General features: G+C 36.8%; 1 protein-coding gene across 2 annotated transcripts; it reads left to right on the forward strand.

Moving 5' to 3' along the window:
• Positions 1-551: 551 nt before the first annotated feature.
• Positions 552-24,129, forward strand: LOC134532003 (zinc finger protein 846-like). Of its 2 annotated transcripts, none has more exons than XM_063368126.1 (5): positions 552-638; positions 2,159-2,755; positions 7,174-8,280; positions 13,120-13,400; positions 17,491-24,129. In XM_063368126.1, exons 2-5 carry the CDS (start codon positions 2,342-2,344, stop codon positions 17,798-17,800), a joined length of 2,112 nt encoding a protein of 703 aa, XP_063224196.1. In that variant the 5' UTR covers positions 552-638; positions 2,159-2,341; the 3' UTR covers positions 17,801-24,129. The 2 variants fall into 2 exon arrangements, with proteins under 2 accessions (XP_063224196.1, XP_063224197.1); XM_063368127.1 differs by lacking the exon at positions 552-638 and adding an exon at positions 1,842-2,071.
• The last annotated feature ends 540 nt before the right edge of the window (positions 24,130-24,669 follow it).

Genomic DNA, 24,669 nt, shown 5'->3' on the forward strand with positions numbered 1-24,669 from the left:
TATATTTTAGTTTAGGCTGCATGTTTATGTAGTCGCAATTTTTTTTGCCATGACCACCTAACCATCAAGTAAGACTTTCATCGAATTCACGTCAAAAAATAAATCAACACCCATTTGTTAAATTGTTTTATTTATTTCATACACAACATTCCCGTTCAGTACGATGGAAATTCAATAAACAAATCCCTGGTGACTGTAGTCCAAAATACAACCTACCTAGAATTTTTTTACGCAAAAACTAAATTGTGGCTTTTTGGTATGACAGAGAACACACAATAAGAGATTTTTAAAGATTATAAAATAGTGTATATTGATAGAACTATTGCTGTTGTAGTCATTCAATGACTGAAAATTACTATGGCTTAACTATTGAAACCAAGATGGCAAATTTTTGTCTCTTGTTCCATTGACGTTCACAATAAGGTCGCGTTGCGATCTGTTGGAACTCTATAGAGTAGAGGGAACGCGCTCTCGAGAACGGAGGTATGGAGGAGTCGCTGTGTATCAGGAGCACATAAGAATCAAGAGGTATCATTCAACAAGTGGTCGACGCCCTGCGGCAAATTCTCGGTCGTCGCAACCCCATCTTGTGCGCGCAACAACGTTCCTGCTATTAGGAGCGCAGGAACAGCAAAGAGGTTACATACTTTGACAATTTTTTTAAAACTATTTAATGAGAATTATTGCAATTCATATATTTAAAGGAAGGTTATGGTTAAACTAAAGCAAAAAAAAAATAGAATTTAAATAATAAAAAAGTAGTATTCGCGTTTATTTAAGCATATTCTGAAAAATTATATTGGAGGCTGGTCATAGCACATTATTGCATTGCTCCTGGAGAATTAAGCAGTGTTTAGGGCCTTAAACGTTTGGAATAAAATTGAAGGAATGCTTCTGAATGAGAATATAACTAAAATAATTAATTAACTTATTTTTTTTAGTAAAGCTGGTTGCATTTTACATCGCAAATATTGTCACAGCTTGGAAGAATTTAGCCCCATTCAATCACTTTTTTTTCTTTCTCGGATAGAAAGTACCTTGATAAGATTTGTAAAGCCCGCTACACCAGCAACACACAAACGCCAAATGAATTAGACCAACTTTTAAATTTTATGGAACGTCTCGTCGCATAATTACTGGTGTCTTAGGTATTCTAGTTTCGGGCCACATGGGCGTGCTTTCATTATGTAATATTGTACAATATGACAATTTAAAATTAACAAAGCCGAACAGACGATATGTTTAATATTTTATTCACAATTATTTTGAATAAAAAAATTAACAGAAAACTATTGCCAATTCTGTTTTTGCTACTATTTTATTGGTCATGCATTCAGAACTAAAATATATAAGTTGCCCCCTTCTGATAGGAACGTACGTCGACAAAACAAAAGTTTTCTATAGTGTATCATATTAATTTAAAACAATATTAAATCTCATCCCCAGGTATATTAATTTTATTTATTGTTTGCTGTATTTAGTACATAATATTAACCAGGTGAAAGTTTAATTGAGCCTTTAAATTTTGTTTAGTTCTTACGTGAAGATAAAAAAAAAAGCGTTAATCTGCACAATGAAAGTTGTGTGTCAACACAAATAATAGAAATAAGCTCACGGGATTGCAGTAAAAGATTTTGTAGTGTTTACATACGTATTTTCATTTTAAGTCCAAATTATTTAGTGATTTATACTTACAATTAGTACATTGTGAAAGTTTTAAGTCTGGTAACGTTGCAAGAATTCATTTCAAATTAGCGCTTCAATAATTAGCATAAAAACATCGAAACACAGATATCAGAATAGCCAACAAACTTATAATATAGTAGGTCGAAAATAACCGTTATTCTCGATACTTGTGGATTTTTATGATGTCGGTCGAAGCAAGTGTTAGATAATTTTATATCCACGTAATTTTTTAGTGGATGCAGCTCGTAATAATAGTCTTTGCATCGCAAGAAGCATTTGTTATCATACACTTCAGTTGGTTAAGCTGTGCTAGAATTGTGTTATTGTGGTCTGTGCCGAAAGGGGTCGACAAAAGGATTATTATTATTAATAAATATAGTATTTTGTAGGTAATGTTTCTGAGAGAAGTGAATCGCGGAGAGACAGTTCGGTGAGTTAATTTTTTTTTCTCGTCGTGGTTTTTTTTTTTTAGCACTTTCACCTATGTCTGCGACGGAAGAAGAGAGGATCGTCGCAGCTAGGCTTGGGCCATTGCTGTCGCCGCAAGGTCACCCCTGCATAACATAACCTCGAAACGGCGGAGCGCACGAGTGTTTCCCCCCACCGCCGCGGACCACTCGCGAGGCCCCCGGTGCGGTGATGCGCGGAACGCAAGATGAGTGATGGTGACGGCGGCGAGCAGCCGAGGTGTCTGATCTGCAGCGCGGGCGTGTCGGCGGAGCGCAGCTACGGCATCTACTACACGGCGGCGCCGCACAGCGGGACCCTGCTGGCCACCCTGGTGCAGAGGGTGCTGCGCCGCGGCGGCGAGCAGGCGGCGCTGCCCGGCACCTCCATGTGCGGCGGCTGCTTCGCGCTGTTCGAGCAGCTCGACTACTCGCAGGAGAAGTGCCTCAAGCTGCGGGAGGACATCAGCGCGTGCTTCCGCGAGGGCTGCCGCAAGAGCGGCTTCCGGCCGGAGGAGGTGAACGGCGCCGCCCGCCAGGCGGCGGAGCGGCAGGCCAAGGAGGCCAGCGGCGAGTCGGACGAGTCGGACGACCCCGAGGAGCCGGAGACCTCGCAGGACGCTGTAAGGACGCCGTTCACACTCCCATGTGAACAGCTAATCTAGCCTAGTTAACATTTGGTTGGAACGCGTACACACTCACCAATGGCTCATATTAATATTTTTATTATTATTATTATTTTTTACAATGTTCCGGAGAGCATAAGCTCTGTTTTGGAACTGTACACGTCATCTTGGCATAATATGACACATCATTTTTTCAGAACACAATGCATACAGATATACCTAATAAGTTTCACAGGTAATAGCATTACAGCTGTACATTTAACGCTTAAAATATTTATCATACATTTAACAATAAGATCTGGCACAAATAAAATAGTTAATTTAACACTTATTTGTTATTCATTATACTTTCTTAAAAAAGTTATTATTTAATACAAACATCAATTACACATTCCACACTTAATATAGTTCTTATACATCATTATGTTCCATTTATTTTTAAATGGAAAAGTTTTGTGGAGGAATTCATTATCGCTTATGGTCAATTAAGTGTGTGTGTGTACTCTCCATTTAAAACAAAACAAAAAAAACATAGAAATCTAAATGCATTTTCTATACTATAGACGTACCTGTATTCACCCTGAAAATAGAGTTTCAGAATTACAACTGCTTTCTAAGAAAATAAAAGTTTATAGGTTGCATTACATATCCTGGTGTTTAAGCGAAGCAGAGACTGTTTTCAATGAGAGATTGCCCTGATTGACATTGGCGCCCTACTCTTTACTTGATACTAGCTGACACTTGATCCTGTGGTTCTCCAGAGATCCTTAGGAACATAGTGTTCAGACGGTTTTCAAAACGACAGCGATGTTTAATGTCAGTATGTTATCGCCGGGGGTAGAGTCTGTTTTCCATCCTTATTGGTTTCATTTCAAATAAAAACCAATTTGGGTGGAAAACGGTCTTGGCCCTCCATTCAATTAGTTTGTCACTTCATTTACCAAAATAGTGCTTTTAATGCTCCAATTACAAATCCATCATATTAGAATACATTGATACATTTTAAATAACATGGACAGAAAAATTTATAAATCAAATTGTTCAATACAGTTACAAACACACAATCACCAGTAGAACTGACTATTTCCATTCATAATAAAATACACTTTTACACAAGTCATACTAAAATAGACAAAAACACATATTTAACAAGGCGGTAATGACATAAAACATTATAACAATTCACAAATAATTGGAATGTAAGAAACTTTGTCACATGTCTCAAAATAAACATCACAAAGGTGGATAGAGCTAAAAACAAAAATCTTTTTAAACTTCATTACCAATATACTCACTAAGAACATAGTTCATGTGGTAATAATATATGTGCCTATGCTAATATTCATGTAAAAATTTAAAAAAGAGTATTTCTCAGAAACTAGCAGAAAATTTGAAACTCTTGTTTTAGTGTAAGTAGAGTAAAGTCTGCGATTTCAAAATCGCAACAATTTGAATTTTGTTATTTCTTATCCGAAAAAGCCACAACCCTCACAATGTAGGTATTCAAATTTTTCTATATTTTAATTACTTTTGTTATGTTTGGCTCTTAGAGTTGAATAACTTTTGATTGGAGTGTCAAACATTTGGTAATTATCTAGGAGACAGATACATTAAAGAAAACCAAAAATTACAATTTCAGAAATGATTTTTTTTTACTTCCAGTCATAATTTCTAATCATTCTGCAAAATCTATACAATATTTTAAGTAGTTTACTGGTAGTTAGCTATTTTAATTGTTAATTTGTTTAGGTAGGTAAGCAATATTTAAAATACCTACTGTGAAAACTTGGGCACATTTGGTTGGGAAGGTTACATTAATTATAATTATGTAATGTGTATTAATGCAGTTGATTAATGTAACTGTCCTTATCCAGCAAGCCTTTTTTTTTTGCAAGAATCAGCTACGCGTGCTAAAGTCTAACCTCAAAAACATATATTAAAGAAATCAATCACTCATACTATGGAGGAGGGGGGGGGGGCAATGTGAGTAAGTATTTCAGTACTCGCCAGAGATATGTAACATCTAACCACAATAATGAAATTTGTGTGTTCTCATGTTGCAAATGCACCTATAATATGAAACTCGGACACAAAATTTGACATAGAATTCTTTAAAATAATGCTGATTGTGATAAATATATGCAAATTGTGTTTCAAACTAAACATCACGTAGTTTCTGCAAAGCAAAATTTTAAACTACCTATATAATGAAACTGCTCTGATAAAAATGAAGAAAAGACTTGAAAAAATACTAAACCCCCGGCTTTGGACCAGATTTTCGACAAGGAATTTTATTAAAATATTGCCCGTCTTATTAAAATTCATTAAACAGTTAATACTATAAAATTTGCCTTTGGCTTTTTCAACTTTGGTTCGTGCCATCCGCCACAGATGGCAGCACCGTGTTTGTTACACATTTCCATTCCTTGACTTCCGTCGCATTACCGAAAATACTCTCACCAAATACCATGTACCGACAGCTAATATGTTGCACATCAAAAAATAATATTAAATAACCCACATCTGTATAGACTTACAACCCACTCCCTTCCACATTTCAAACTACATGTGAACGTCTTATTCAAAACATTCAAAACGGTAGAAATCTTATATTTCGATGAACATGCTACTGGAAAGTTATTCTGTTTTTGATAATGTACTAATACAATTGTAGCTTTGCAGTTTTACGGAATGATTGTACTAAATGTTAGAAGTAAAAAATGTTAATTTTTTTTTTTTCGGATGCATCCCTTGCCGTGTTGTACACCCAGCTGCTAATTCTGGGAGGGGAAGTAATCCATAGGTTCCCCCCCCCCCTTAAAAAAGCTAATTTAAGGCAATTATGACATTTTGAAATGTCATAATTGAAACTATGGTTTCATCAGAATTTTTGAGTAGGCCTACTGATATTTAAAAAATAAGTTATTCACAGCATAGTGAAATAACAAAAATATCTACCAAGGGAACTACTTTAACCATTTTATTCAAACTGATTACCAATATTACATCTACATTAAAACTAAAATTTAATTGAATTAAAGTAATTTTCATCCTGGAGTAGATTATAATTTATCTCTCTGGTTGTTTTTTTTTATATATATATAATCTGAGGGGGTAATGTAAATTGCGGGGAAGGGGGCAGCAATCTCCCGCATCCCCACATAACTTCCCTCTCCTAGATAATTACCAATAATTATTTTTTCTGAGTGGTTTTAGTAGACCTGTGTACTGAATGATTCCTTTTTTTTTTTTTTTTTTTTCAAGGCATTGAACATTTTTTCCATTTGATTTTAATTTAAGTGACCTCAAATTTTAACTTAGTAGTTGTTCAGCTGAAAGTTATCCTGTTCACATGCAAATTAGTGATTGATGGGAAATAATGTTTCATGGTTTCTGGTGCTAGGATTGACACATAACATTTTTGGAGAAAACAATTGAATGTCCTTACACTACAGCTGTCCCACATTGTAATAGTTTTTCAAATTATTTTATTATAAATAATTTTAACCTTTTTGTAATAATTATATATGAAGAATACAAGCAATATTTTTCATTTTTGACATTTTTTAAAAACATATTTGCTGCTACAAAGTTAAGCTATTTATAAAGAAACAAACTAAAATCGTGGTAATTTCATTTCATATAAATTAATAATATCCTCTTAATGAAAATGGTATAAAACATACGTACGCATGTACGCCCGGCCCAGAATTTTACTCCGAAAACTTCTCAATTTTTTTTGTTGTAAATTGCAGGTACTTGCATAACAGCCAGGGCTATTTTGTTTAAGATATTATAAGAAAGTTAGTTTATAGATATACATAAATGTTTGTAAAGAATACAAAGTTAAGGGTTCTGAGTTCCTAATCACAAAGTAGAATAGTTGCACTAAAATACAATAATCTCTAAAGGTTGTTAGAATTGGAATCAGAGTTCCCTTTTTTATTTAATTTTTATGTTCCTATTAGTGCTCAAGAAACAAGTTCTTGTGTACCAGGCATGTACCATGAATTTATGGAGCTGCTTCAAAATGAATAGACTATTACTTGTTGGCCATAGGTCATACTCACTTTAGGCATCATACAAAATGATAATCTAACTGGCAAAGTGTCAATAACAGTAGTGCTTAAAAAGAGGTTACTAACTTGCAAAAATTACAAAAATTAATAATAAAAAAATAACTTTATTTAATTTTTGAATAAAGATTGCTATTGGTCTCAGTAAACACTAACCATTCTTCCACTTTTACAGGTGTTTAGCCAGTCCTAGTGGCTGAAAAAAACTGGTGAATTAGGTTACACAATTTGAATAGTTAGTAACAGATTATGCTTTATTATTTACACTTTGGGTGAAAACATTTATGGTAAATAAAAAAAAATATTTAATTTTACATCTATTATATACTTTTTTTTCAGGTAACTGATGATGGTGGTAAAGAAGACGATAGCAGTCAAGACGAAAAGACATTGAGTGAATTGAGTGAATCCCAAAGACGGACGAGTAAACAAAGCAAGGAATCAGCAAATTCAAAACCAGGAGCTGTGAAGTTGAAGGAAGAAGACAACAACGGAGGACACGACACAACGTCGAGGGACGTCCGGAGGGAACGGCGTTACATCCATCCGTGCCCGCTGTGCAGGCGCCTGTTTCGCCGGCCGTGCGAAGTGAAGCAGCACCTCTTGTCCCACGGGGGGGCCAAGCCGTACCAGTGCCAAGACTGCGGCAAGAGGTTCGGGTCCAAGTCGGGCGCAGGGATCCACGTCTTGAAGCAGCATGGCAAGGACATCACCGTGGAGAACGTGATAGACGTCTGCGGGGACCCCATCGACGCGGTCGAGGTCACCATGAACGACGAGTTGGACGGCGGCAGGAAGGAGGAGGACGGGGCCGCGAACGGCCGCGACTCCTGCGGTAGCGACGACTTCGAGTGGAAGATGGAGGACGACGTGTTCAGCTTCAGCGACGACAAAGAGTCGAAGCTCACGGACCTGGACGGACACGAGGACAAGGGCGACTGCCCCGAGGACGGCTGCGACGCGGGCGCGGCGCTGCGCAAGCTGGGGTCGCCGCTGGACGTGAAGCTGGAACGGGAGGACGACCCCGGCGGGGAGCAGGACCCGGAGGAGTCGAAGCCCAAGAGGGAGAGGAGGAGCCGCGGCCAGTCGTACCTGTACGAGGCGCTGACGAAGAACGACGCCAAGAACCTGCGACGTCGCGAGCGCCGGAAGCGGCAGAAGAGCGACACGCTGCCCAAGCCGCCCAAGCACAAGTGCGAGGTGTGCGGGAAGATGTGGCGCACGACGAGCGAGTACAAGTCGCACGTGGCGACGCACAGCGACGAGCGGCCGTACATCTGCGAGATCTGCGGCCAGGCGTACAAGCACAAGGCGGCCCTCGACGTCCACGTGGGCATGCACAACGGCATCAACCCGTTCTCGTGTCCGTACTGCAACAAGGCGTTCACGCAGAAGGGCGCCTTGCAGCGGCACCTGCCCATCCACACCGGGGAGGCTCCCTACCAGGTACGCGCGGTAGCTGTGGTCGCCAGCGGTTGCCTCAGCCGGTGAGGTTGTCCAACCTAAGAGTCATGAGTGGCTCATCTAAATGTCCTACCCTTAGCTCTAGCTGTTGTCCAATGTTCTCCTGTCGCTTCGCCAGGTAGTCTAGCCTCTCCTGAATTTCATGTGTCTAGCCTACCTGTTGGTGTTCAACTACCTCGGTGACTATGGACAGTGACAGTGATTACTGACGCGAGAAAGTCATGTGGGAAGATTTCCCGGATTTGATCCCACCACTGGCATGATTGACACACAAACACAGTATATTTCTTGCATTTTTTTCTTGAACACATTCTCTTAGAGCTCTGTAGTGGGTTATATATCATAGTAGTTTTCTTGGTTATTTAAGAACATCAATCAAATTATAAATATATATTTTTTTAGGACTCTGTATTATCTAATCCTACAACAAATCTTTGATTAAAAATAGTCCAGGGAATTTGTAATATGTGATACCACATCTTATATTTTCAGGAGAGTGTAGCATAAGTATCTACTGAAATTATAAATGAGGTTACTTACATTGGTTATGATTTGTATGATGTTGCTTAACACACAGTTAAGTGAAGCTCTGTTGTAGCATTAAGAAAGTGGAGTTTTCACATAGTGAAATTAGAAGCTATAACAATAATTCACTAATTAAACACCTTAATCAAGCAAATTTTTTAGTAAAGTTGGTTTTATTACTTTTCAAATTCATGTAGTTGTTTTTGCATGATTTCAAACAAACAGCTTTAAGAATTATTTATTATTTTTTCTCTCAATAAACTAACTTTCAAGTAAAACCTAAAAACTAAACATTAGTCATAATCACTGCCATGTGACATTCACCAAGCAACTGTAAAATGCTGAAATTTTATAAGTGAGTTACTTATTAAACTTTGACCATTCACTCTGGCACTATCATGGCCATAGTTATTAACTACGTGTTGGCTTCTGGGTTGAGCCCTTTTCAATAAAAATGTTGCCCTACGTTTCGGCAGTTAATCACCGTTGAATGTGGCTTTGACAAGCCATACCAATACGTTGAGACATCAGCTTTTTCTCAGGGGTTGCGTGAACCCAGAAGTCAAGATGTGGTTATTTGAGGCTAGTTCTCGCACGCCATGCTGATTATTTCATTTTCTTATCAATATTAATTAAGGCACTGGTGGCAAGTAGGTGAAATGATACCTGTGCTTTGATGTGTGTACAGGCCTAAGCCGTGTGATGGAAGGAGTAGGGGATATGGGCTAGTGAAAATGTGACCAATTTACGGAAATTATGCTTATAAAATTATCATATTTTATTGGTAATAATTGGCAAATTTTAGTAAACAAATAAAAACATATTTTATGAGGGCTTAAGAGCCAAAATTATTCCTTTCAACATAAAACCATAATCTAGTCATCTTTATTTCATGACAAAAACATTGCTTGTTTTACTTAATTTAAGGAACGTAATTCAAGCCTTAAAAAAGTATCAGTAAAACATGAAAACATTAATTTATAAGCTTGAGTATACAACTTAAAAATTTAAAAAGTTTAGGGAAATCGTTAAAAATGTTAATTTTTTAGTTTAAATTTACAACAAATTTTTGGCTCCAGCAAATGCAAATCAAAACCTTTAATGCATAATTGTGGCAAGCATAGGTACTGTATATCATATAAATTTAATCTCAATGTCACTGCATCATTTCCATTTGCATTTCATAAATAATTATTTTTGCTTTTATGTAATTATTGAAGAATAAATACAGAAACAAAACGTATTCTTGGAAAAAATATATACCGCAAATGAATACTCTAAAACTGACTGTCGTAAATGCTAAGTAATATTTTCAAAAACAATGGTGCAAGGGAATTATGTCTGTGTAACTGGTGGTGTGAATAAATGTTTCACAGTGGAACAGATAATTTTGTGATATAATATACATGATAATGTTTAACTTTGTATAAAATATTATTTTATTACCTATATGAAAATATGAGTGGTACAACACAGTTACACACTCCTAAGCACTGCCACAGTTTAATGACTAGTCTTCTCAATTTATCACGATAGTGCTTATTTGTTTAATGTTTTATTCCAAATTTTATAACCAAAATTTTTTGAAGTGAAACTTCTTTGCTGAGGGGACTACAATTTTTCGAGCATTACGAAAGTTCCGATCGCGTGAGGGGAATAGGTATGCGGTGGAGGAACCGGTAGAGGAGGAGATGGGAGGAGAGAGGTAGAAATTACACACGCATGCTACGGAATTCTCGTAACGTTGCTTGTGTTTGTCTACGGCTCAAATTTTGTAACGGCCCACATTTAATGCTCTTTTTTTTTAATTTATTTATTTTAAGAATCTACAATTTATTTATTCTTGTGAAAAGAGTTATTGATTTGTGAAAGTATCATTCATTTTTAATGTGAATATTGTGATTGAAAATTTGAATAATTTAAATTTTTTATCTATACCTAATAAGCTAGAAGTTTCACTTCTGTTGTGCAGAGAGACCATGCACATACTTTTTTTTTTTTTTTTAAAGTATTATCAATAGCTATTGGTTAAAAGGGGCGACTGAAATGCTGCCCCTTGGAAGGGCAGCCCTTCAGGATTTTTCTGGCAATGGTTTGTTTGTACAGCGACTGGAAGGGCAGCCCATCCAATTTCTGAAAACATGTTTCCTTAAGTGTTTAAATAATCCTGAAAACTTGCCCCTCGGAAGGGCAGCCCATCAGGATTTTTCTGACAGTAGTGTTTTTGAAAGGTTGTCTGAATTGTTGCCCCTTGGATGGGCAGCCCTTCAGGATTTTTCTGACAGTGGTTAGTTTGTAAAACGACTGGAAGGGCAGCCCTTCCAGTATCTTAAAATGTGCCTGTTTTCGTAATTTTATAATCCTGAATTGTTGCCCCTTAGAAGGGCAGCACATCAGGTTATATCTTTAACAGTGGTGTTTTTGAAAGGTTGTCTGAATTGTTGCCCCTTGGATGGGCAGCCTTCAGGATTTTTCTGACAGTGGTTAGTTAGTAAAGTGACCTAACCTAACCTAACCTAACCTAACCTAACCTATACTAACCACTGTCAGAAAAATCCTGAAGGGCTGCCCATCCAAGGGGCAATAATTCAGACAACCTTTCAAAAACACTACTGTCAGAAAAATCCTGAAAGGCTGCCCTTCCAAGGGGCAACAATCCAGCTCCCCTGGTTAAAAGTTGAACAAGTGTTCATATGATGGGTATTTTGCTACTTGCAGATAGCTTTTGTCGAGTATTTGATCACTGAACTTGGCATAACGTGCAGAGATGCAGGAGAGCTATAGCGGTAATGGGGATGTAACGTGGCAGGAGAGCTATGGTGATAAGTTAAACAGCATCAATGGGAATGTAACGTGGCAGGAGAGCTATGGTGATAAGTTAAACAGCGGCAATGGGAATGTAACGTGGCAGGAGAGCTATGGTGATAAGTTAAACAGCGGCAATGGGAATGTAACGTGGCAGGAGAGCTATGGTGATAAGTTAAACAGCATCAATGGGAATGTAACGTGGCAGGAGAGCTATGGTGATAAGTTAAACAGCGGCAATGGGAATGTAACGTGGCAGGAGAGCTATGGTGATAAGTTAAACAGCATCAATGGGAATGTAACGTGGCAGGAGAGCTATGGTGATAAGTTAAACAGCGGCAATGGGAATGTAACGTGGCAGGAGAGCTATGGTGATAAGTTAAACAGCGGCAATGGGAATGTAACGTGGCAGGAGAGCTATGGTGATAAGTTAAACAGCGGCAATGGGAATGTAACGTGGCAGGAGAGCTATGGTGATAAGTTAAACAGCATCAATGGGAATGTAACGTGGCAGGAGAGCTATGGTGATAAGTTAAACAGCGGCAATGGGAATGTAACGTGGCAGGAGAGCTATGGTGATAAGTTAAACAGCATCAATGGGAATGTAACGTGGCAGGAGAGCTATGGTGATAAGTTAAACAGCGGCAATGGGAATGTAACGTGGCAGGAGAGCTATGGTGAAAAGTTAAACAGCGGCAATGGGAATGTAACGTGGCAGGAGAGCTATGGTGATAAGTTAAACAGCGGCAATGGGAATGTAACGTGGCAGGAGAGCTATGGTGATAAGTTAAACAGCGGCAATGGGAATGTAACGTGGCAGGAGAGCTATGGTGATAAGTTAAACAGCATCAATGGGAATGTAACGTGGCAGGAGAGCTATGGTGATAAGTTAAACAGCGGCAATGGGAATGTAACGTGGCAGGAGAGCTATGGTGATAAGTTAAACAGCGGCAATGGGAATGTAACGTGGCAGGAGAGCTATGGTGATAAGTTAAACAGCGGCAATGGGAATGTAACGTGGCAGGAGAGCTATGGTGATAAGTTAAACAGCGGCAATGGGAATGTAACGTGGCAGGAGAGCTATGGTGATAAGTTAAACAGCAGTAATGGGAATGTAACGTGGCAGGAGAGCTATGGTGATAAGTTAAACAGCATCAATGGGAATGTAACGTGGCAGGAGAGCTATGGTGATAAGTTAAACAGCGGCAATGGGAATATAACGTGGCAGGAGAGCTATGTTGATAAGTTAAACAGCAGTAATGGGAATGTAACGTGGCAGGAGAGCTATGGTGATAAGTTAAACAGCATCAATGGGAATGTAACGTGGCAGGAGAGCTATGGTGATAAGTTAAACAGCGGCAATGGGAATGTAACGTGGCAGGAGAGCTATGGTGATAAGTTAAACAGCATCAATGGGAATGTAACGTGGCAGGAGAGCTACGGTGATAAGTTAAACAGCGGCAATGGGGGACGGAACGCGTGTGTCCGCAGTGCGAGCTGTGCGGCAAGCGCTTCGTGCACCACACCAGCTTCAACATGCACACGCTGGCGCACACCGGCCAGAAGAGCTACAAGTGCAAGGTGTGCGGCCTGGCGCTGCTGTCGGGCTCGCACCTCAAGCGCCACTCGCGGGTGCACACGGGCGAGCGGCCCTACCAGTGCACGACGTGCGGCAAGCGCTTCGCCGAGCGCTACAACCTGGTGGCGCACGCCCGCGTGCACGACCCGCTCGGCTCGCACGGCCGCGACGGCCACTCCAAGAAGATACACAGGTAGCGGAGAGCCTCCCCGTAAGGGATCGTCCATTAATCACGTGAGGCTCGAAAGGGGGGGGGGGGGGGAGGGGGTCGGGAAATATCACGAAATATCACAAGGGGGGAGGGGGGTGTAGAGAGATATCACGTGTATTTATTTTTTCACCCGATTTCTACTAAACCGAAAAGCGACGCGTGACCTTGACTCGTCGTAGCCAGGCAACAATATCCCCGCCCACCGCAACATGAACCACCCGGCTCGGCTTGCCAGTCGCCAGTAAGACTGTGATTTTGGCGCAGAGTACATGCGTAAATCACATATAAGCCTTTCCTTTATTATTTTTATGCCAGTGAGAATAAACCTGCAACCTTAATGTGTGTCTGGACATTTTTATCACTGTGCTTAATTTTCCAGAAGTAAATTAGATTATACCTATATTTAAAGATAATATTCTGAAATTTTTAAAAATATTTTGTACCAAAAAAATACACGTGATTTATTGGGGGGGGGAGGGGGGTTAGTCTTAAACCTCACCACAAATCACTAGGGGGGAGGGGGGGTTAAAAATTTGCTAAAAAAACATCACGTGATTAATGGACGACCCCTAACCGAACGGTACAGTGGCGGATCCAGGGGCACTTACCACCATCATGTTTTCGTCCGCTGGAGGACACCATCTTGTGTGTACTCGTCTTACCATCATGCTAGTTTTATTCCAACCCGCTACAGTGCGGTGATCATTTATTATTACCGAGGTGCCCGCCATCTTGAAATTTGGACCCCATCTTGAAATTGTGTAATTATTTAGCTAGAAATGCGGGAAAAATTCCAAAAGTCTCCGAAAAAATCAATTATTAATGTACAAATTGAATCGATGGATTCCTGCCCCCCCCCCCCCCCCCCCCCCGAAAAACCAGTTGTCTGCTACATTAATATTGCCGAACAAAAATTATTGTCTCTGAAACCAATAAAAATTTTTAAATATAATTAATGAATTTATTGTAGAATCATAAAAATGCTGGTGGTTGGATGTTATGTGTAGTGTAGTGTAGTGTAGTCCTAATAATTTTAAGATCTGAACTATAATAAGAAAGCTGTTTTCTTAAATGAATATATATTTTTTTTAATTTTATATATTAGTATTTCTTTTTTGCTTAGTAATTTTTCAGTTTGTTTATTTTCATGCTTTTTGATAATTTGTATCAATAATTGTTTTCGACTGATGAAACTAGACAGTCAGTTGCTGATTCAATATATTGTTGCTTTGAAGTCTATACACCGCTAATGTTTGTATGTAGTTGGTTTGACTGGGCAGTTTTGGAAGTCACAATTTAAATCAAAATTTTTGGTTTTTCAGTATTGGGATGTTCATGAATGCATCTCATGGTAAGCTACTGCTATACTGCAACATTTTTGCCTTTAATGGATTGGGTCTAACTTTATATCATTCACTGTTAATAAATCAGCAGCAGTAAAAGAACATGACTTTTTAAGCCGATCCGGGGATGTACTATGATAGTTACCAGGAGTGATAGGCCTGAGGATGGATTTGAAGTTTATGAAAGTGTAACAGTTTTAAGACGTTATGATATAATGTTGAAAGTAAATTTATTAACTTTGAACGAGAACTATCTGAAAGATACATCGTAAAGAACTAGTATAATAAAAAATTTTTTTGTAAATTTGGTTGTATATATAGTGTGCTGGAGATGATTATTACTATAATTTTAATCATATTTTTTAATATGTATTTATATGAGTTAATAATCCGGTCACTGGATATTTTTTGGTAAATGTTAATAGTATTCAATATTTCATTTAATATATATTTTTTTTAATTATTTATATCTTTTAAAATTATGCTAAAATTGTCAAGTTGTAACAAAATGGATGCTGTCACATTCTACAAAAGTATATGGTCATGAGAAGTTATTGCCTTTTGTATAGAGTTGGATTTGCGAGCATATTAAATGCACCAACAAGTAAAACTATATTTTTTTTACTAGCACTCATTACTTGGTCCTGCTTAAATTTTGTCAGTATTTATTGTGCTCTAGACTTGGAAAATAGGAGCAACTGTCATGATAATCGCAGTGTTTGAGAGTAGCTGTTTCTAGCTAGTATTTATAAAGTTTGCAATGTTTACATGTTTAGGCTTCCGTTTGTAAATGAGGCTGCTCCTCGCAAGTCATGGGGACTGTCACTGCCTTGTTATCATGGGGAACAGTGATAACGCTGAGGTTTGTTTTTCAGTACAGATACAAAATGTTTCAGAACTAACACGTTGAAGGTGAAATTGTGTTTGGTTCCCATTCTTGCAATTTAAATATAATTTTGATACAACTAGATTAAATGCATGGAAAAAATTAACTAAATGTTTGTATTTTAATCAAATAGGCCATCAGTGATGGCCAAATGACTCCCGCGACATTGTTTTGTACGACCCGCCTGATAATTATTTCAATAAAATATCACTGCGTATACTCTTTTGTATTAGCCACCTTTTTTTGCCTATATGTAGTATGAGTTGTCAGCAGACACTGTTATGAAGCCAGGGTTAATCTCACCGAAATGTAGAAAAATCCTTTCTGTTATTATAAATGTGAGAGTGTGATTTTTTACATATAGATAGTTTTAGGGCCGGAAAGTGACAGACTATACAGTGTAAACTCTATATAACGACAATGGACTGAGCATTTTTCGGCATTATAGAGAATGGTCGTTAAAAGGAGAGAAACAAAAGATATAATTTTTACTATTCTATAATAATATTTATTTACTAAAGTACACATTTACACATGAACATGAATATTCATACAAATAACAACACTTAATTGCATATAGTCTGTTATCTTCGTCTGATGTTTTTTGCTGCTCCAATATTTTAATTGTATTTTATTATGTATTTTACTGATATCTTGAGATACTGCTGAATCATTTTGATTATATAAAAAGTATTTTTCTAATAGTTTCGCTGCATCAATGCTTAATAAAACTTTTTCCGTCAATAACACTTAAGATTTTCGTTTACTCTCCATGTTTACAGTTTGAGTCTGTAAGCAACTGCGATAATGATAAAGTGTAACAACTTGACAAAAGTCTATAGTGACCGAGGTAAACATGTGCAAGTTCAATATACAGAAACAAAATGAAAAAGTTCTTAGAATCTCCGATACGTCAGTCAAAGTAAACACGTGCTAGATAATACAACAAAACAGCAAACAAAAAGAACGTACACAGCTACAATTCTGATCAACTTCGGCAACTTAGAAAGTACTGCTTAATGATTTATAATGCCGTATTGTTGTCGTTAAATAGAGTGAGCGTGGCGCTATATCAAGTGTATTTTTGTATAGAAAACAAGGTAAACCAACCAAAGTCAAGTAATTTCGACGTTTTAAGGAGTTTGTCGTTAAATCGAGTGATGTTATAAAGCGTTTACACTATGTAATTATGAAATTCCATCCCTAAGGGAGTGAAAAAGGGATGAATTCAGTTTTATAATAGAAAATCATAGGAGTTAGGTCATAGACAGACAGTGAGCTTTTTTTTTTTTTTTTTTTTTTTCTCTATGTTCGCCACACGGTCATATAGTAAGTTCTGGCAACTTCCTATCTTTCTCCTGAGCGAAACACATCCGTTTAGTGAATCTCGCAGCTGCTTACGAGTTAAAAGGTGATAATAATAGTTCAGTTTATAAATTCATCATTAGGTGGCATTGTCTTTGTATTTGTAATGTGATATCGTTTAGTGTGTCCGTCAGATCTTGCCTAGGAGTCACCTTCCTTGCCACAAAATGAAGCGAAAGATTGGCGTCCCGGTTTTGCTGGTGCTCAGCCTTGATGAGAGATTTGTGCAATCAATGGGACTTAAAAATTAAAATTTCCCCATTTTTCAAGCGGATGTCCTACAGACTTGAAACTCGGTAGTGAAGTTCCTTATTTTATGAAGTGTTTAGCCCGGGCAACACTATTATTACATGTATATGTATATATTTTTGTAATCTGAATATTTGTTTCATAGTAATTCTGCTTAAATAAAAAGTTTTTCAAGTGAAACTTCGAAACGTAATGTAAATAGTAATGTACGATCGTGAATTTGCCGCAGGTGTCAGCTGTGCGGCGCAAGCTTCGACCGCAAGCCGAAGCTGGAGGACCACCTGGCGCTCAGCCACAACAAGATCACGGACAGCGACGACAACCGCAAGTGGTTCAGCCACCTGCTGAGCCACGAGCTGGGGCCCGCCCCGCCGGAGGTGCAGGGGCCTCACGCGCCCGCGGGGGGAGGGGGAGGCGGCCCCGGCCCCCTGGGGCTGCTGCCCGGCCCCGACCACCACCCATCGTCGCCGCCCCCCCCTCCTCCGGCCTGCGCCCGAGCACGGCTGGCACCAGATGATCTTCGGGCCCAAGGGCCTTGACGGGGAGATGCTCGACGCTGCAGCGGCCATCGACTCCCAGCACCGCCTGCTGTCGGAGATGACGGCCCTGGGACACCACGGGCGGGGCGCCGTCGCCTCCTCGCACGCCGCGTTCGCCGCGCCTCCCCTGCACGGCACCACGCTGCTGCAGTCGCGCGTCGACGTGTTCTCGCCCGACCACAACTGACAGTAACCAGGGGCGTAGCCAGGGGGTTCAAACACCCCCCCCCACCCCCACCCCCTTAGCACCAAATCTTTAATCAATTTATTATTCATCACTCAAACAAATTTCATATTAAAATTAATAAAAATTTTTACCATTACAAATTTTAAATTTTAAGAACCGAAAACTGCTAAAATAGCACTATTTTACACCTTAAAAATCCAAATTTTCCCGGGGCAGAACCCCCGGACCCTCCGCTTTAATACAGAGGGGGAGCCATGCTTCTTAATACCCCCCCCCCCCCCCCCATACATAAATCCTGGCTACGCCACTGACAGTCAACACTCATCCCCCCCCCCCAACGTGGCCGGCGGAGCTGTCGAAAGAGTGTCGGGGCAGACACAGTGTTGAAGTCGTGAAATCTCGTATCATTTTTTTTTTTTGAGTCGGTTCCGAGGCAGTGTTTCATATTTCATCACCAAAATTCTTTAAATGATTCTTGCGATGTAGAAGATTGATTAAGATATTTTTTTTGGACGCACATAATTCCTGGTTACACTGTATGTCAAAGAAAAAACTTCTATAATGGACGAAAAAAAAAGTTTAATATGCAGACATGCAGATAACAAGCCAACGGTGGCTATTTTTTTTTTCCTTGTTTACTTTGTTATTGCATCTTCTTATTTTGTTTTGTCTGTTATTGAGGCTTATCAATGACATGCAGTGTAACCAGCAATGGCATATGTCCAAAAAAAAAAAAAAAAAAAACATTTTAAACAGAACATTTGATTATTTTCTGTGCCAAATTACTGCTGTACATTAAATAATTGTAAAAAGTATCTTTTGTAGTACCATTTGTAAACCAAATGCATACGGCAAAGTTAAGCTCAGATGAATTTGGCAGCTCTCTTGGCGCAGCTTAAGCCTGTGTGCCCTGTGCTAGGAAGACAAATTTCCTTCTGTGGTGTGCACGCACTCGACTGGTTGAATCATCATGCAGAATTTATTATGCATCAACTGTTGCATAAATTCTTGTGATGTGAAAATTGGCATCAAAGCCTAACTGAATTGAATCATCTTACTAAAATTTGTGATTATCGTTAATTGATTCTACGATGGGAAAATGTAAGTGAGACCAAGTTTGTAGTATTTGAGTCCCATCATTATTTGGGATGTTATTTTATTGCTTTATTATTTGTTAACATGAAACACCTTTATAGCATGGTTGCTAAAGGACTAGAAAACTGGGAAAAGTCAGGTAATTTTAAACGGTCAGGGAATTCCAGGAAATGTTATAGAAATTATAACATATTTCAGGAATTTCTTCTTGTACTAACATAAGTGAAAAGGAAAATACAGCTCTCATGGATGTTTAGGCACCACAAAAAATTTGGGAACATTTAATATCATGAAATTCAGTTCATTTTCCTTCATTTAGTGAATTCTCAGGCTTTTTACTGTTAACATGTAGTTGAGCAACAAAAGAAATTTATTTACAAATGTTTACACACAAGTTCGGTAGCCTTTACTCAACAGTTTCAGGTGAATTGATAGTAATCATTTGCAAACTGTTATTTTGATCTTAAACTGCATTAATTTTACCATAGATTTTACTACACGCTTGCAGCCATTTATTTTGATGGGCCTGTATCATCAATAATCAAACTCTGAATTTATTTGCAATAATTTTGGAGACTACCAGCTTCCGCAGACTAATAGAAATAAAATAAGAAGAGTTATTAAAAAAATAGCAGAATAATTTTATCACTTGAGATAAAATTCCAATAAATAATTTTTGTTGTGGTAAGGAGATCAACACCAAAGTGTTTTCAACGAGAATATATTTGTGATTTCTCCAATGTTCGTATGGACTGGATGCGTAGGTATGGCTTATGTGTTAATATTAAACAATATGAAACTAAAAACCAGACTGCACAGGTTTTGCTACTGGTTAGAAAAAACAGCATTATGTACTATGAACTGTAGAATGACCATAATCAGTAAATCTGAAAGGGCATGAGTATGAAGTGAGTGACTCCTAAAACTAGCTTTCAAAATCAGATAGCCTCAACTTGAGAAACTGGTAACCTCAGCTAAACACAAAATAAATAGAGTTTATATTATTTGTAATTTAACTTATATTACAAATTTGGTTATATACTCGTTATTCTGTCAAGTGGTTCCTACTTCAGTACTAATGATTTTTCATTTATACATCGAATTTTGGAGTTGGTTTTTTAGGTTAGTTTTGATAGGTAGTACATATGTAATTCATAACCAATTGTTCAAATGCATTCAAAGTATTTTTAATGTATTTGACCTAGCCTAACTATGTTTACTATTTTTAAATATTTTTAATGCAGCCAACCTATTTAAACTGATTATTGTATCACAGCAATTGTAATATAAAAAAGCTAACCTAACCACTTAAGAGTGGAAGTTTGATAACTAAATGATTGAAACCGTTTGTAACACAAGAAGACATAATGTCTAATAACTTAACACTAACAGAGGAAATAATTTAGAGAAAAAGTAAGAAAAATGGCACTAGAATTAGTAACTCGAAAAGGTGATTATTATTATTATTATTATTATTATTATTATTATTACCATTATTGTCGGAATGAATAAAACTGACAAGTTATGTGAATAATATTCAATTATTTAGAAAGTGTGTATCAGCTCATAACAGCAGCAATTAAGTATCATATGTTAGATCTCATGAAAAAGTAAAAAATATATACGTATATATACGTACATCATAGCAACTGTGTCTGCAGTAAAACTTAATACCTCCAACTTGAAATCACAATCATTGCCCATTGCATAATTTTCGGGGTGAACATTTGGATAACAAAGCATGATCATAAAGAACAGTACTCGATGAATTAACAAATCTCATTTCACAATTATTTGTGGCTTAGCGTAACTCAAATCAATTGTTTGGGTTTTGATATGAACTGATTTTGAACACTTTTTTCTCATAACACAAGAGTTAGCATTAATGTTAATTTAAATTTTGTATAAATTTACCTAATGGCATATAGTACAACATGAAAAAGACAGCTCTTGCCACTATACTAAAAACTTACAGTTCTCGCATTTCAAACCATTTCTGGCCTTGGGTAATAGTTTGAGCAGCGGTAGCTCATAAATCAGTATATAAATATAATATAAAAAATATAAATATAATATAATCAATATAATCTATGCTGATCTTATATTCTCGAGAATAAATTCTAATAATTTGTAACTACAGCATCTTTTGATATGCTTTTGTTTATTATCTCTGACTGTTGAGTTTTGTATGCTAATTATGTATTTCTACACATTTGATTTAAATCACTGATAATTTTTTTTCTATTTAAATTTCCACTGAAAAGTTTTTAAGTGCTCTAGAAAGATTTACATAAATTTGTTTTGATGACAAGGAGCCTATTTTGAATCACACAAGCTCAACTTTGGCCTGCCATATTAACCCAAATAGAGGCTGATGTTTTTCGTCTTAAAAACCCCTCATCATCACACATCAAAGAAAAATCAAAATTGTGTAAATAGATTTGATTATCCATAATAAGAGTTTATTTAATTTCTTATGTTTATTTTCCATGTCTTAAAATACCTTTATACAATATATTGCAATTTCCATGTGCAAATATATTTTTCTGTGTTAACAAAGATGGAAGAGGGGTTTATAAACAGAATATTTGGTTGCATCATTACCAACATTAGGAGAAAATATATATAGCGATTGAATTATGATGTGTTCCATTACTTCCAACTGCTTTAAGTCTGAAAGAAAAGAAAGTTTAAGAGAATCTTTTATGTATTGGTACCAGAATGAAATGTGCCGTATACATATTTATTTTTTATGTTGGTTTGCTTGGCTGTACTTTTATATATTTTCCTTCCTAAATTAATGTAACGTTAACCTCAATTGTATAGTAGACACGTTATGCTAATACATATTTTACAGTGTGGTTTCTAGAAGTGTGAACAATTTCATACTTGTTGTGGATGATCGTGTAGAGTAATTTATCTTCATCTCAGGTTTAAGAGGAAAAAAAAGAACTCCTCTGATAGTAATTAAAACCTCAAAGTCGTGCACTATGCCAAACAGATGTAAAAAAAAGAGTGGGTAAAAATGATTCTGATGTGGGGGAAGAAGAAAATTAATTTTTATATACCTGGAGGAACTTCAAAATGTAGGGGGTCTTCTTGCGATATAGGTCAGCCTCTATTCGGGTAAGATACGGAGTTTAGAAAGAGTATATAACTTGTAATCAAATAGAATCATTGTTTTAAATACGTACTATGTCTTGGTTGTATAGAAATAACTGTACAGTAGAAGCCTTAATTAAAACAACTTATGTAGTAAACTCTTAATTATCTGTGCAATTCAAAATTCCAGATAATCTGCAAAAGTTACACATAGATCCAAAGGACCCATTTAATCTTTACAGTAACACTGTTGTGATGTTGTTATGGTCATTCAGTGGCCCCTTACAAAAAATATCCACTTTATAACTACTAAACAATAAGTTATGTAAACATATATCATAATCTGAACAAAAGAGGCACATAATGTGACCATATAAGAATAGAAATTGCTTTAAGCTGTTCATCTTGCCTAAAACAATTTACCTTGTATGTCATAAAATATTTTAAATTTGAGAACCTCTCCTGAGAACTGGCATTGTTATTGCTGTTAATAGTTTTAAAAAGCACTTTAAGAAAACTATATTTGAGTAAGTAGCTGCTATTTTAGGTTGTTTTTTTTTTTTGTGAATATGATTAGGACTATATGTTGTATGTAATAATAGTTCACAAAATTAATTTTGTAAAACTTAGTTAAACTGTTTTATTTTGGTCTCATATCGCTTTAATAGAATGAGTTTACTACACTTTCTTTTTGTAGTAGGTAATATTCTTAAAAATGAATAGTTAGACATCAATAGTTTCATTATTGTTTTATTGTAAAAATCATATGTAAGGAGTCTGTTATACATCAATTTGTAGGTCCTTTAGACCATAACCAAAAGTGTGGAAGGGCCTAAATGATTGTGTAAATAATTTTTAGTTTAATTGAAGACAGTGAAATGATAAGCATTTTGAGTCAAGACACTTTACAAATGAACAAACAGCTGAGATAACTACAATAAAACCGTTGTGATAAAATCATATCAGATTGTGTTCCTATTAATAGTGGAAGACAAAACATATTACAGAGGTTCCTGTTACCCTACATCTGCGCATGGGCCTACTTTCAGTTTGAGTGGACCATTAACATATTTGATCGAAGTCTGGCATATCAGTGTGATCTTTGAACAAATGTACAAACACCCAAGAAGAAAGTGAAGTGTAAAACATAGAACATACCAGGCCGGGCGGGATGTTTCGAAGAAACGAATTTGCTCTCGTAGGAGTACTTCAGCTATGCCTTGTGTTGCAAAATGTGATAGAACTCATCGATAAAAATTGTGTTTTATTTTTTATCGAAGCTGCTGCAGTCAGTCAAGGATCGGCATCTGACAATAACCGTAATATTTCAAAAGAAGTGCTTTTTTTTTATGACGGATGCTTCACGATGTTCATTTACAATTGTTTGTGGGAAATGCATGATTCTGGGACTCATCACACTGCATACGAGTTCATGTGTAATGTATATTTTGTATGTGTTGATTTGTAAATAACGTGTACTTTCAGATATTTGTAAATATGTTTGTATAGTAAAAGGCAGAACACCAGTACATGGTGATTTTAGTTGACAATTTTTACTACATGATGTAAGACTTTATTGCATTTTAAAGAAATGCTTAAAAAAAATATTGCCTACTTGTGGGTAATGTCAGAGAGGCGTAGTATCTTTGGTTCTTTCTTTTTTTTATATTTGCTGGTGGTTGGATTAACGTGTAAAGTAGCCTCGTTGAATTAGAATTATTTACAAGTGCCAATATAGACTACCCTGTTTTGTAACTAGATACCAAATAATTCAGTACACACTTAAAAAAAAGTCTGTATTAAGTTCTATAAAAAAAAAATTTTTATAATAGTACTGTAGTTTAACTACATATTTTTATGTACATACTGGAATAGTATGCCGATGATAATTCAATTGCATTGCTTGTTACAGTATTTTTATGCAAATTAAATCTTATTTTAAATAGACATTGTTTTATTTGTCTACACTAATAATAAAACTGAGGTAATAAGTCTGTACATTAGATAAAATGATAAAAAAAAAAACTATCAGAAATGGCTATCTACATTATTAGAACTCTAAAATATAGTAGTTTTTAAAATTTTTGCCTGTTTGTTCCAGCATCAATCAAAAAATACTTGATGGATTCTGATTATTTTTTTTTACTAGAAAGGTCTTCGACTAACCTAAAGACTAGGCTATATAGGTATATAATCATATAATTCCACCTCTAAGGGGATGAAAAAGGGGGTGAAATATAATTTTTAAGATAATTAATACATCGCTTTAACTAATCAAGCAAAAGAAAAGATGCTGGGTACAAATAATAAACACCAACCATAATTTTACCATTTTGCAAAATTTAACCTCTAAGGGGTGAATATGGTTTTAAGGTAAATAATTATAAATCTGAATATTATCATTAATAAACATATGAAAATTACAAACTACAATTTTACCATTCTGTGAAATTCAAACCCTATGGGGAAAAAGGGGGCAGGTATG

The sequence above is a fragment of the Bacillus rossius genome, chromosome 5 (genome assembly GCF_032445375.1).
Source record: "Bacillus rossius redtenbacheri isolate Brsri chromosome 5, Brsri_v3, whole genome shotgun sequence".
NCBI classification, from domain to species: domain Eukaryota; kingdom Metazoa; phylum Arthropoda; class Insecta; order Phasmatodea; family Bacillidae; genus Bacillus; species Bacillus rossius.